Below are 13,779 nucleotides of genomic sequence, written 5' to 3' on the forward strand. Positions count from 1 at the left end.
ACTTAGAATATACCAGAAGACTGGTTGAGTGTGAGTATTCTGACCGTTATCAGTTACTATGAAAAACACGATTAATAAAAATGTAAATATTTACTTACATGTTCCTGGTTTTCCATCATTGAAATCCAAGACTTTTGCCTTGGGAAATAAATTGAAAAGTTTAGATGCTTATGAAAATGCAGATCAAGCTACTTAACTGCAATCCAGCTTTAACATATTTACTTTCTGTTATTTAATTATTTACCTAGGGATGAAGGCAAATTTATATGTCCCAAGATAATGTCCCAAGATAATGTTGCAGGATCCAATGTTGCAGGGTCAGTCACCAGGACCGGTTTTGTCTTCTGAGCTTTCGGACTCATGCTGGAGCCCATCTTTAGGGAACCTCTCTCCAGCAGTGTGTGCACTATTCTCTGTGTGGTATTTATATGGCGCCTGTTATATGCGGCTTTTTAGATGCTGACTGGGGTGTTGATGGCTGGCCATTAAATTGTTGGCTGTGGTTTGCTTGTGCTGCCCAGCCCTTGCCTTCTAAGTACTTGATAATCTGGTGGTAAATAAGCACTCCTGATGACTGATGATGGGCCCGTTTCCCGGGCTTCAATCACTTCCCTGGCTGTTTTTGTGCCTGCTCGTCCGACAATCTTAGTGCTGCAGAATTGAATATATGTCCTTTTTCAATGCAGTGTGAGGCTACCAATGAGTTCAAAACTTAATTAGGAATACTTTTCTTTGCTGGAAACTAACTCTATCTATCTCTTCCTCCTTCCCTCCCTCCCTCTCTCTCTGACTCTCTCTCTCTCTCTCTGTATGTGTTTGAAATGTCTGAAAAGGAGCTATTCCTACTCAGGAAAAAAAACTTCAATCCTAAAAAAAATTATATCACATAGAAAAATAGATTAAAATGTATATTATAACTTTGCCTACCTTTTGTACTTTTTGTATTGAAGCATAATACTTTGACCACCAATCAATGACATTTTCAGCAGATTCATCAGCAACAGTTCTTTTTTTCCTCTTGGTAGAGCGGTAAATTGATTTTTTGCGGTCCTTAGAAAAATGTTACAGGTTAAAAAAAAAAGACTTTTGCTTGGAGTCGTTTTTTTTTAAATGTACTTTTGAATCTATTTTTAATTATATCAACACAGTTATTCCCTTACAAATGGTTCCAATTTATACAAGTGTCTATGACAAAGAAATACTGAATATGAATGTTTTAAATCTAGATCTCTTCTAGGATGATGAATCATAGGCCAATATAGTCTAATTCAGGGGTCTCCAACCTTGGCAACTTTAAGCCTGGAGCAAAGCTGGCTGGGGAATTCTGGGAGTTGAAGTCCGCCAAGCTTAAAGTTGCCAAGGTTGGAGACCCCTGGTCTAGTTAGTAGTTAAAACACCAGGCTAAAAACTAGGAGAAAGTGAGTTATAGTCCCACTTTAGGCATGAAAGCTGGCTAGGTAACTTTGAACCAATCACTAGGAGATTATCAATTCTAATCCCGCCTCAGTCATTGAAGCAGCTAGGTGACTTTGGGCAGTCACTCTCTCTCAGCCCAGCTCACCTCAAAGGGCTATTTTAGTGAGGAAAACAGGAGCATGAAGAAATATTAGCTGCGTTCAACATTTTGAGTTACTTATAAAAATAGTAAAGATGAGATTAATTTTATACACACGTACACATTTTTGGTACACATTTTTCTTTTGAACTCTTCCTGTTTTTTCAAATCAGGCCTATCTGAGCTATAGCATTAAATTATAACACAATTTTCAGCATGGTTACTCATCCTACTCTATATTCCTATAAGGAACAAACTATAAGGAATAGCTTGATGATCCATAGCCTTTAGGGTATTATAAAGTGACATTATAGTGCCATAGTCATATAGATACAGTCTATTTGATTTTATGTATTTCTGCTTGTCATGGCCACGAGACCCAAAAGGGCAGTATGGCTGCATCTGGTCGTAGTCACCTATTTAGCACCGCCCGGGGAGCATGTGTAGCTTAAGGAAAGCCATGGATGAGATACAGTGTGAAGAAGTGCCTATGCCCTGTATCAGTGAGGATGGAAAGATTTCCCTTGTTGCGATTGTGATACTGATATGCAAACTATTGAACATATTGTGAAAGATTGTCCACAATGTGCGTGCTCTGGTTCCATAGATTTGCACAAAGCAACGCCAACTGGACATCAGGTTAATGAGGCCACTGCCATACCCCCATAGACGTTTTATATATGCAGATAGTCCTTGACTTACAACAGTTCTTTTAGTGACCGTACAAAGTTACAGCGCCACTGAAAAAAAGTGAATTATGACCGTTTTTCACAGTTACAACCTTTGGCAGCATCCCCATGATCATGACTGACCAAAATTTGAATGCTTGCCAACTGGTTCATATTTATGACCATTGCTGGGTCCCAAGGTCATGTGATCCCCTTTTGCGACCTTCTGACCAGCAATGTCAATGGGAAAGCCAGTTTCACTTAACAACTGGGTTACTAACTTATCAACTGTGATGGTTCACTTAACAATCGAAGTAAAAATAGGTCATGAAATGGGGCAAAAGTCACTTAACAAATGTTTCACTTAACAACAAAAATTTGGGGCTCAATTGTGATCAAGGACTACTTGTAATTACATGGATTGTCTGTATATGATTACTTCTCTTCTGTCATGTTCTAATCTAATAATTAACAACTGTGTTATTAACTTAACAACTGCAGTGCTTCACTTAACAGCTAAGGCAAGACAGGTCATCAAATGGGGCAAAATCCCCTAACAACTGTTTCGCTTAGCAATAGCAATAGCACTTAGACTTATATACCGCTTTACAGTGCTTTACAGCCCTCTCTAAGCGATTTACAGACTTAGCCTATTGCCCCCAACAGTCTGGGTCCTCATTTTACCCACCTTGGAAGAATGGAAGGCTGAGTTAACCTTGAGCCTGGTGAGATTTGAACTGCCAAATTGCAGGCAGCAGAAATAGCTTGCAGTACTGCACTCTAACCACTGCGTCACCGTGGCTTAGCAACATAAATGTTGCGCTCAATTGAGGTCATAAGTTGAGGACTACCTGTATGCGTTTTTGAGCTTGGTATATTTTTTGCACCTTGTTTCATCATATAGAAGGGAATGCATTATCTAGTGGAAAATTTGGTTCTGCAACCCAACAAGACAGACTCAGACTTCAGAGGATAATTAAAACTGCAGAAAAAAACAATGGCTACCAACCTGCCTTCCACTGAGGACCTGTATACTGCACAAGTCAAAAAGAGGGCTGTGAAAATATTTACAGACCCCTCGCATCCTGGACATAAATTGTTTCAACTCCTACCTTCAAAATGACGCTATAGAGCACTGCACACCAGAACAACTAGACACAAGGACAGTTTTTCCCCAGACGCCATCACTCTGCTAAACAAATAATTTCCCAACACTGTCGAACTACAGTATTTACTAAATCTGCACTATTATTAATCTTCTCATCGTTCACATCACCCATCTCCTCCCACTTATGACTGTATGACTGTAACTTTGTTGCTTGTATCCTTATGATTTATATTGATATTGATTGTTTCCTGATTGCTTATTTGTACCCTATGACTATCATTAAGTGTTGCAGTGCACCTTATGAGCAAATGCACCAAGACAAATTCCTTGTGTGTCCAATCACACTTGGCCAATTAAAAATTCTATTCTAAATGCAAAAAGCTCCAAATTGGATGTTACTTACTTTTAGTCTTCCATCTTTTGAAGGTCTAGAGGAAGACGCTAATGAAGGTTTCCGTGAAGGAGCTGGTGGTAGCAGCAGGGGTGATAGGGGAATATGTACTTCCTCCGCCTCAGGTTTTGGGATGGCTAAAACAGGCTCTCCGTGTTCCACGTCAACATAAATGTGATCTGATGAAGGTGATGGAAGTTGACTTGTGTGAGGTTGTGCTGGAGCAGCAGCTGGAGCAGGTGAAGCTAGAAAGAAGTCAATAAATAAAATTCAACAAGGAAGATCCTGTGGGAAGCCACCACCCCTCCTAGAAGAATGAAATATTTTGAGAAATGTTAAAAAAAGGCAGGATAAAATATTTTCCCTAAAACAGAAATAAAAATCTTAAGGGAGACAGAAACTCAGAACCCTATCTCCCTGCCCTCAGCTGATATTTTGTGCCCATTGAGAAAGATTGGGCCAGCCTATCTACAAAACAAAAGACCTTCAGCTCCAGGATGATGGGATTAAGACATGACCCTTCAGGACATAATAGGATTAACCCACTAACATTAACAAGGACACTGCATCACCCTCCAAACTTCAACCAAACTTAAGTCAGACAATCTATAGATCCAGCTATGACCCCTACATAGCACTTACAACATCCAATAGAATACATGTTCTTGCACAGGAACAGGAAGCTGAAAAACAGAGCCCAGAGAGGATATAAAAGCCACCCACTCTCAACTCCATATGGTCGGCTGCCCAGAACCTATGGGGTTCTGCTTCATCATTGAACCATCTTTCCAATCAGCCTCCATATTTCCAGTGCCTTTCTCCTGGCTTGGAACTGAACCAGATGGATTATTTCTTCCAACAATCATCTCTCTGTTCAATGTTCTAAACCAGAGGTGGGGAACTATGGCCTCTTTATGGACTTCAATTCCCAGAATTCCTGAGCCGGCCATGCTCAGAGTTCCTGAGTTCTACCCACAGTCACCATTTTAGCCGGCAGAGGCACCATGGGCTGGTCCTTTGATATTTCTAGGACAGATTTAAGCACAGATCTGGCCCGCAGGCCTCGAGTTTGACACCCCTGACCTACAGTATAGGATTACCCTTATCAGACCTCTATATGCCACTACCACCACTACCCTTCCATTCTGCTCAGCTCAACAGTATAAAAGAAAGAAACATTAAAATTTAACAATGAGATATAAACCAATAAATCCTGCTAAAGTAGATGTCACAAAAACAACCCAGCTCCACTGAATAGCAATAGCAGCTTAGTCTCCAAGGCCTTATATCTTCACAGCTCTATGAGAAGAGAGTAGATTCTGACCGGACTTTTGGCATGACTTACCTTTGTCCACTTCCACAATATCAGCTTCTTTAGCTAAGGAAACAAGAGGTTCCTTGAGTTTATACAGAAACTGCTTAAGGCAGTTGACAGTGTGGGTCCCCACTAGAGTGCTACGGCCAAAGGCTCTCCAATCAACGACACAGATGCTTAGTGGAGGGTGCAGAAGTTCATTTTCAGGCAATTCCTAACAATGGAGAAACATACAAGAACAAGTCAGATCTTTCCTTATTCTCTCCAATGGCATTTTTGGTCATTTCCTTTCTGCACCATTTAGTTCTAACTGGAAATGAGTTTTCTATCAAATCCCACAAGAAAATCCTCTGGCGTTTGGATTCCTGCAATTTACTTGAGATGATTTGCAGTTTGTGTTCCGAATTATTACAGAAGCCGGCTTTCTTTAAATTTCATGTCTTATACTCAATAGAAAGGCCACTGGTGTTTTAGAACCTTTCATCATCTATTTCCATCCAACATGCCATTGGTCCTTTGAACAATCTCATTAAATGTCACAAAGATAAAAATTTATTGGGTTTAAAATAACTGCAGATGTTTCTCTTTTTTTAAAAAAAAATAACCTTAGATATAGTCCAGCCTTACATAAACTTGTCGGTAAAAATCCCATTTAATTCCAGACATTTTGTGATTTACAAACATCAAGCCCCAGATTGTGCACCTAATAAATTCCAGTTATTAGATTCATCTTTATATTCATTTTAATTAAAGTCACGTTTGAAGTCTAAATCCATTTATTGATTCATAAGAACCTTGGAACAAGGGACTTGTCCTAATTTGTTCTTGCCAAACTTGGATACCATGCTACGGTGGATAGACTTTTATATTAGACACAATTTATTTGATCAGTCTACCTGATTAATTTCTCACGAAACATAAATTCTTTGATTATCACTACAATAGGAGCGTATGGAACTGACACTTCTGAAACGGCACACAAATTAAGATAATTAAAACATCAAAGCCACACTTGTCCAAATGGTCTAATGAACTTCACCACTCATAAAATGCACAGCAAGATATATACATTATGCAAAGACCTGACTAAAATAAGTATATTATCTGATAATGTGAAAAACAAAAAAGCACATATGAATTATAAGTTTGCACAACATATGCATGAATTCTCAGTATTTTTTAAAGAAAACATTCTTAAACATGTAGAAAAAAATGAAATGAAACAGGCTGATAAATAAGCAATCAAACAAAAGCAGATTCAGCAAGTTTTCTCTTTTTATTACCCAAGCTATTTTTTTTTCATTTAAAACATCAATTTAATTGCATTTCTCTCCCTTTCTTCCTCTACCTAATTTAAAGTCCAACAAGCCTATGATCTTGTTGGAAGAAACGTCTATCTGAGTTCAGTTCCAAGTGGGGAGAAAGACATTGGAAACATGGAGGCTGTTTGGAAAGATGGTTTTAATGTTGAACATGACCACATGGTTTGAGAGAGAGAAAGATGGGGGGGGAGAGATTTATACCGTCTCTTGGGCCCCGCCTTAGAGTTTTCTGTTCCTGTGTAAGAGCAGGTATTCTGATTGGTTGTCAAACTCCCATGGGGCCATGCGGGGGTAACTTTATAAGTTGCTTGAGTCCCAGGCCTGGTTGAATCTTGCTGGGTGATGATGTAACGAAGGGGCTGTGGATAATTCCTATTATGGCTTAATGGCTTTGTCCTGGTTTGGAACTTGAGTGAGGGCTAATCCTATCATGTCCTGAGGGTGAATATCTTTTGTTTTGTAGATAAGCTGGCCCAGCCTTTGGTCTTGTAGATAGGTTGGCACCAAAATATCTGCTGGGGGATGGGCAGGGAGCTGAGGCTCTGAGTTTATGTCTTTAGAAACATGTTCCTCCTTTAGGGAAAATATAATATTCTGCCTTTTTAATATTTTCTAGAATATTTCATATTTCTAGGAGAAGGATGGGTGCTAACTTTCTACAATCTTAATACTGTAATCAACAATCCTATAATATTTCTCTTAAAATTATATGCCAGATGCTGCTAGAAATGTGAAGTGCTTGGGTGCAGTTAAAGTTAGCGAAAAACAATGCAAGTTCAAGGGCGCTACATGTCGGTGATGCGAGAAGAAGGGCACCTGGCTCAAGTCTGTCGAGCTCCCCAACCTTCCCGGAAAATTCAAATCGGCCAATCAGGCGCGGGATCGGCAAGGCGACCCGTGATTGGCTCAAACAAAAAAGGCGCGAACTCGAATCAAACGACCGTAATAATAGGCCGCGCCTCAACCCGGGTGGAGAAGAAAATCTTCACCAAGCCCAAAATAGAAGGAGTGCCGTGCCGACTAGAAGTAGACACCGGGTCAGCGATCACAATCATGTCCTGGGACACTTTGCGGAAGCTTTGCCATCAGTCATAAGCGCCACCTGCAAACACAAGCGGCTCGAGTCCACGACTACCAAGGGAATCGCATCCCTGTTAGAGGACCACCTCCGTCCGAGTCAGTCTGGACCACACAGAAGACCCTGCCCATCACGATCGTCGAAGGACCCTGCCAAGTTTGTTGGGACTAGACTGGTTCCGTGCATTGGGCATGGGAGTGACTGGCATCTACAGAAGTGACTGTTAACCTAAAGACATACTCATGAGCAGGTTGAATTCTTCAAGGACTGCCTGGGCAAGTACAAGGGACCCCTATTTCCTTCAACTTAGACCCCAGGTAGCCCCCATTAGGTTAAAGGCAAGGAGAGTCCCTTTGCCCTTAAACCAAGATTGACAAGGAGATAGACAAGCTCATAAATCAGGGATACTGGTGCCAGTCGATCATGCCAAAAGTGGGAGACGCCAATCGTCACCCCAGTGAAACCAGATGGGTCAGTTAGAATCTGCGCTGACTACAAGGCGGCGTTAAACAAAGCCTTACAAAGCGCTTACCCAGTTCCGTGGTGCAACACTTGCTGCACTCGTTGGGGCAAGGGCAAGTCTTTGCAAATTAGATTTGGCTCAAGCCTATCAACAACTGCCCGTGAGGCGCCAACACAGCGAAGCCCAAGCGATTGTGACTCACAGGGGGCTTTCAAGTGTACCCGGTTGCAGTTTGGGGTGAGTGTGGCACCAGGTCTATTTCAAAATTTAATGGAGCGACTTCTGCAAGGGCTCCCAGGGGTGATCCCTATTTTGATGATGTATTGGTATCAGCGAAAATTTAGAGAACTGGGGGCGTTTGAGAAAAGTTCTGGGCATTTTCCGGTCAGCGGTCTAAAGGTTAAAGTGAACAAATGCCAGATAGGGGTAGAATCCGTAGAATTCTTGGGCTACAGAATAGACAAGAGAATTCACCCACTGAGAGCAAGGTCAAGGCAATAGAAAGGCTCCAGCGCCCAAAAACAAAACAGAGCTACAGGCATTCCTGGGTCTAGTGAACTTTTCGGTCTTTTTAAAAACAAGGCAACCGTTGCTGAGCCGCTACATAAGTTCTGGGAAAGAATACTGTTTGGTCTTGGGGAAGTGAAGCTAGGGCTTTGAAGCAGTAAAAACCTACTCTCGGCGATAGCTTACTAATTCAGTACCATAACATTGCCATTGGTACTGGTTTGCGATGCCTCCCCTTACGGGGGGCTGTGCTCAGCCACAGACTTCCAAATGGCACAGAAGCCCCAATAGCCTTCTATTCCAGAACAATGTCCTCAACAGAGAGGAACTATAGCCAGTTGGATAAGAAGCTAGCTATAGTGTCAGGGTAAAAAGTTTCACGAATCGTTTTGGCAGAGACTTTGAAATTGTTACAGACCATAGACCACTGTTAGGGATTATTGGCTGGCGACCGCCTGTGGCACTTTCACCGATTGACCGATGGACTATCTTTTTGGCTGCTTACTCCTACAAGCTGCAGCATCGACCAGGAAAGAAGTTGGGGCATGCGGACGCTTAAGCAGATGCCCACTACCAGGGGCGATCGAGACCCCACTCCGGGGCACCCATCCTGCTAATTGACTCTCTGGACTCTGGCCCAGTCACATCTAAGGAGGTGGCTCGGGCATCATACCGGGACATTACTTTGAGAACTGTACTGGGTTGGGTACAAGAGGGTGGCCCTGCGCGGCGGCGTTTTAAGGAATTTGTAAAAAGCGGGGAACTCTCGGCTCAAGGGGTGCCTGCTATGGGGCGATCAGTGGTGATCCCGGAGAAATTGAGGAAAAGGTATTGGACCTCCTCCACGAGGTCACCCAGGGATCGTAAGGATGAAGGGCTAGCGAGAAGCTATGTGTGGTGGCCATTAATGGACTCAGAAATTGCTGAGAGGGTAGGAAATGCCAGGCCTGCCAGGAATCCAGACCACTACCCCCAACGGCCCCGGTTGAGAATGGGAAAAACCCCAAGGGCCCTGGTCAAGAATCCACATTGATTTTGCTGGCCCTTCCACGGCCAAACCTTCTGGTAGTAGTCGATGCCTCTCAAATGGTTGGAAATCATTCTCATGAGATCCATGACAGCCGAGGCGGTAATCGCAGCCCTCGGCACCTATTTATAACCCACGGGTTGCCCGACACGCTAGTATCCGATAACGGCCCGCAATTCACGGCAGCAGTTTGAGGAATACTTGGCAGATGAGGGCATCCGACATGCCCTCTCTGCGCCTTCCACCCTCGTCGAATGGCCTTGCAGGCGTTCCGTCCGGGCGCTAAAGAGGCATTGTCAGACTCAAGCCAGGCGACTGGCAAACAAAGATAGATTTCTTTCTGGCGTTCAGCATAGAACCCCAGCACTGCAACAGGCAGAAGCCCAGCCGAATTATTGATGGGGCGGAAGCTCCGGTGCCCACTGACCGCTTAAATCCCACTACACACCAGAGGGTTACAAGGGGAACTGGAAAAACTAGAGAAATGGGCATAGGCGACCGAGTGTGGGCCCGCAACTATGGGGACGGCCCAAGTTGGCTAGCAGGGCAAATCATAAAGCAACCGGTCCAAAGTCATACTTGGTTGAGTTAAAGACAACCGAGTATGGAGGCCACATAGATCAAATCAGAAAAGAATAACCGACCAATCCGAGCTCAATGAAACAGACCCTGACCACACATTATTTGAACCCACAGCTGATTTAAACCCGGAGAGGCGAAAACTTATCTGAGTCCCGGAGGTCCAGCGACGCCATCAGGTTCCGTAGAGAACAGCAGGGGCGACTCTGCAAGTAATCCAGGGCCGGAGGGCTAGAGAAAGAGCTGGGAGGAGCAGACAGCCCCTCCGACCAGCTCAACCCACTCCCAAAAACTGAACTGCGCAGGTCCGAAAGAGTCAGGAGACGCCCAAGTTATTTACGTGACTACGTCGAAAAATAACATGTAAATAATATGTAGATGTTGGTAAAGTGTTTTCTGGGAGGGGAGGAGTGTTATGTATCTTTAAATATTTGGGCGGGAAACAAGCACGTTGCTGATTGGTTGAAGCCGCCGGGTGAACTGTATATAAGAAGAGGTTTTTCCCCAGTTTAGTTGCTGGGTTCACCCTATATTAAAGAGCTGTTGTCACTACCCTGGTCTCCAGCCTCGTTACTTCCCGAACATAACACCAATATTTCCAGGTAGATCAAACAGGAAATGTGCCAGTTAAGCTAATTCTACTATATTGTACGGCTACCTTAACAGAATCTTGGAGGTCTGAAGGTACAATTCTCTGGCTGTCTCCTTTACAGCTTGAGAAGCTACAGAGAGTCCCTTCTGAATCTCTTTCTCCAGCCATTATACAGCTGAGGGCTATGCTCTCTCTTATCTAACCATTCCCTAGGCCAGGGTCTCCAACCTTGGCAACTTTAGACTTAGGACTTCAACTCCTAGAATTCTTCAGCTAGCTTTGCTGGCTGAGGAACTCTGGGAGTTGAAGTCCACAAGTCTTAAAGTTGCCAAGGTTGAGACCCTGCCTAAACAGTATCTTTTCATCCCCTCTCCAAGATCTTTCCCACATACCACTACACATAGGCTGCTAAACAGCAGAACTGCATTTCAAATGAGGGCAAAATTATACTGAACATGAATACAGAATCAGAAAAAAAAACCTCTTTATAATTTGGCTAACTGATTAAAACACTTCACTCAGGGACAGGTGCAAATAACCTGAATAATTAAATCTCCCAGAAGTTCTGCTGTGTCAGTGGTTTAATGATTAAAATTCCACTCACCTTCACCAACTTCCCAACTAATAACAAGTATACAAAAGACAAGATTATAAGCCACCATCTTCTTAATAAAACTTCTCTAAAATGCTATAGCTTGAATTAACCCGCTCCTTTCCTGCAGTCCATCTCTCTGCTCATTTACACTAGAAATTTAGGCTAAACGCTCAAATTTAGGGCCAAAGTAGACAACGAATGTCCAGCATTTCTCTATGTTTTCCTCCATGTTACTACTAGCCAGTAGTAACTAGAGAGGTGTATATCAGAAGCACAACCAGAGGGGAGGGAAAATCAAATGTCACCCTTCCTATATAATCTCAGTTAGAAAATTCTACAAGAGGAATGGCCAAATAGCCTCCCACACCATATGAATGCAAAAACAGGTCTTATTACTTTGAGTCTGTTTTTTGCAGCCATGAATCCCATCTATGGAATTGCAGTAGGTTAAGAAAGAACCTACTGCAGCAAGTTCTCCATGAAGAAATAGGGCATAGGGCCGGGTTATTTACGGGACCGCCTACTGCTACCGAATACCTCTCACCGACCCGTGCGCTCTCACAGAGAGGGACTCCTCAGGGTGCCGTCAGCGAGGCAGTGTCTGGCGCCCAGGAAGGGCCTTCTCTGTGGGGGCTCCCACCTCTGGAAACGTACCCCCAGGACTTCGTCAACTTCCGGACCTCCGAACCTTCCGTCGAGCTTAAACACACTTATTCATCTACTTGAGGACTGGATTAGATTTTAAATTTATTGGTTTTAAATGGGTTTTAAATGGGTTTTATTTTTTATATTGTTTTTAAACATTCGGCCTTTTAGAATAAGTTTTTTAATTGTTATTTTAATCTGTATTTATGTGTTTTTATTTGCCTGTGAACCGCCCTGAGTCCTTCGGGAGATAGGGCGGTATATAAATACGATTAATAAATAAATAAATAAGAAATAAGAAAGACCTTGAAAAAAATATCTCCTTTGTCACTCAGAATCACCTTCTATGGGGAGATGCCTTAAGGATGCTTTTTGATATCTACATAGAAACCTTTCTGAAATGTATTAAACTTCTGAATCTCGTTAGCATGGCTGGCTGGGGAATTCTGGGAGTTGAAGTCCACAGATCTTCAGGTTGCCAGGTTGGACACCCCTGATGTAGACCATCCACATTTGCCTCCAACATACTTGAGGTAAAAAAGTCTTTTGCGTTCCAGTAATCCCGTGTTTTCTATTTATCTGTTTTAGTGGATATAGGGAACTCTGAATACCCCCATGGGACTCTCAAAGATGCTTTTTCAAAAGGCAACTGGACATTGTTTTTCCTTGAAGACGTTTCGCTTCTCATCCAAGAAGCTTTTTCAGTTCTGTTCAGAACTGAAGAAGCTTCTTGGATGCGGTCAGGTCTCAAGGAACAAAATCGAGTTGCCTGGACAACTCAGGTGATAGGAATGAAGAGGAACTGCCATGATAATGGACTTCTCTTTCTCCTTCTATAATCTGATAAGCTCCGGCTGAGAGGCACTTGCCTTCATGGCAAACAAAGATAGATTTCTTTCTGGCGTTCAGCATAGAACCCCAGCACTGCAACAGGCAGAAGCCCAGCCGAATTATTGATGGGGCGGAAGCTCCGGTGCCCACTCGACGCTTAAATCACTACACACCAGAGGGTTACAAGGGGAACTGGAAAAACTAGAGAAATGGGCATAGGCGACCGAGTGTGGGCCCGCAACTATGGGGACGGCCCAAGTTGGCTAGCAGGGCAAATCATAAAAGCAACCGGTCCAAAGTCATACTTGGTTGAGTTAAAGACAACCGAGTATGGAGGCCACATAGATCAAATCAGAAAAGAATAACCGACCAATCCGAGCTCAATGAAACAGACCCTGACCACACATTATTTGAACCCACAGCTGATTTAAACCCGGGAGGCGAAAACTTATCTGAGTCCCGGAGGTCCAGCGACGCCATCAGGTTCCGTAGAGAACAGCAGGGCGACTCTGCAAGTAATCCAGGGCGGAGGCTAGAGAAAGAGCTGGGAGGAGCAGACAGCCTCCGACCAGCTCAACCCACTCCCAAAAACTGAACTCGAGGTCCGAAAGAGTCAGGAGACGCCCAAGTTATTTACGTGACTACGTCGAAAAATAACATGTAAATAATATGTAGATGTTGGTAAAGTGTTTTCTGGGAGGAGGTGTTATGTATCTTTAAATATTTGGCGGGAAACAAGCACGTTGCTGATTGGTTGAAGCACTTGGTGAACTGTATATAAGAAGAGGTTTTTCCCCAGTTTAGTTGCTGGGTTCACCCTATATTAAAGAGCTGTTGTCACTACCCTGGTCTCCAGCCTCGTTACTTCCCGAACATAACACCAATATTTCCAGGTAGATCAAACAGGAAATGTGCCAGTTAAGCTAATTCTACTATATTGTACGGCTACCTTAACAGAATCTTGGAGGTCTGAAGGTACAATTCTCTGGCTGTCTCCTTTACAGCTTGAGAAGCTACAGAGAGTCCCTTCTGAATCTCTTTCTCCAGCCATTATACAGCTGAGGGCTATGCTCTCTCTTATCTAACCATTCCCTAGGCCAGGG

General features: G+C 43.2%; 1 protein-coding gene across 1 annotated transcript in view; it reads right to left on the reverse strand.

Moving 5' to 3' along the window:
• FER1L6 (fer-1 like family member 6) overlaps positions 1-13,779 on the reverse strand; it is a 132,623-nt gene that overhangs the window by 50,578 nt on the left and 68,266 nt on the right. The window contains exons 25-28 of the mRNA XM_058178303.1: positions 5,068-5,251; positions 3,735-3,967; positions 928-1,050; positions 99-138 (exon numbers count right to left, since the gene is read on the reverse strand). Of these exons, the coding sequence (XP_058034286.1) occupies positions 99-138; positions 928-1,050; positions 3,735-3,967; positions 5,068-5,251 (580 nt within the window). The remainder of the gene's footprint in view (positions 1-98; positions 139-927; positions 1,051-3,734; positions 3,968-5,067; positions 5,252-13,779) is intronic.

The sequence above is a fragment of the Ahaetulla prasina genome, chromosome 3 (genome assembly GCF_028640845.1).
Source record: "Ahaetulla prasina isolate Xishuangbanna chromosome 3, ASM2864084v1, whole genome shotgun sequence".
NCBI classification, from domain to species: Eukaryota; Metazoa; Chordata; class Lepidosauria; order Squamata; family Colubridae; genus Ahaetulla; species Ahaetulla prasina.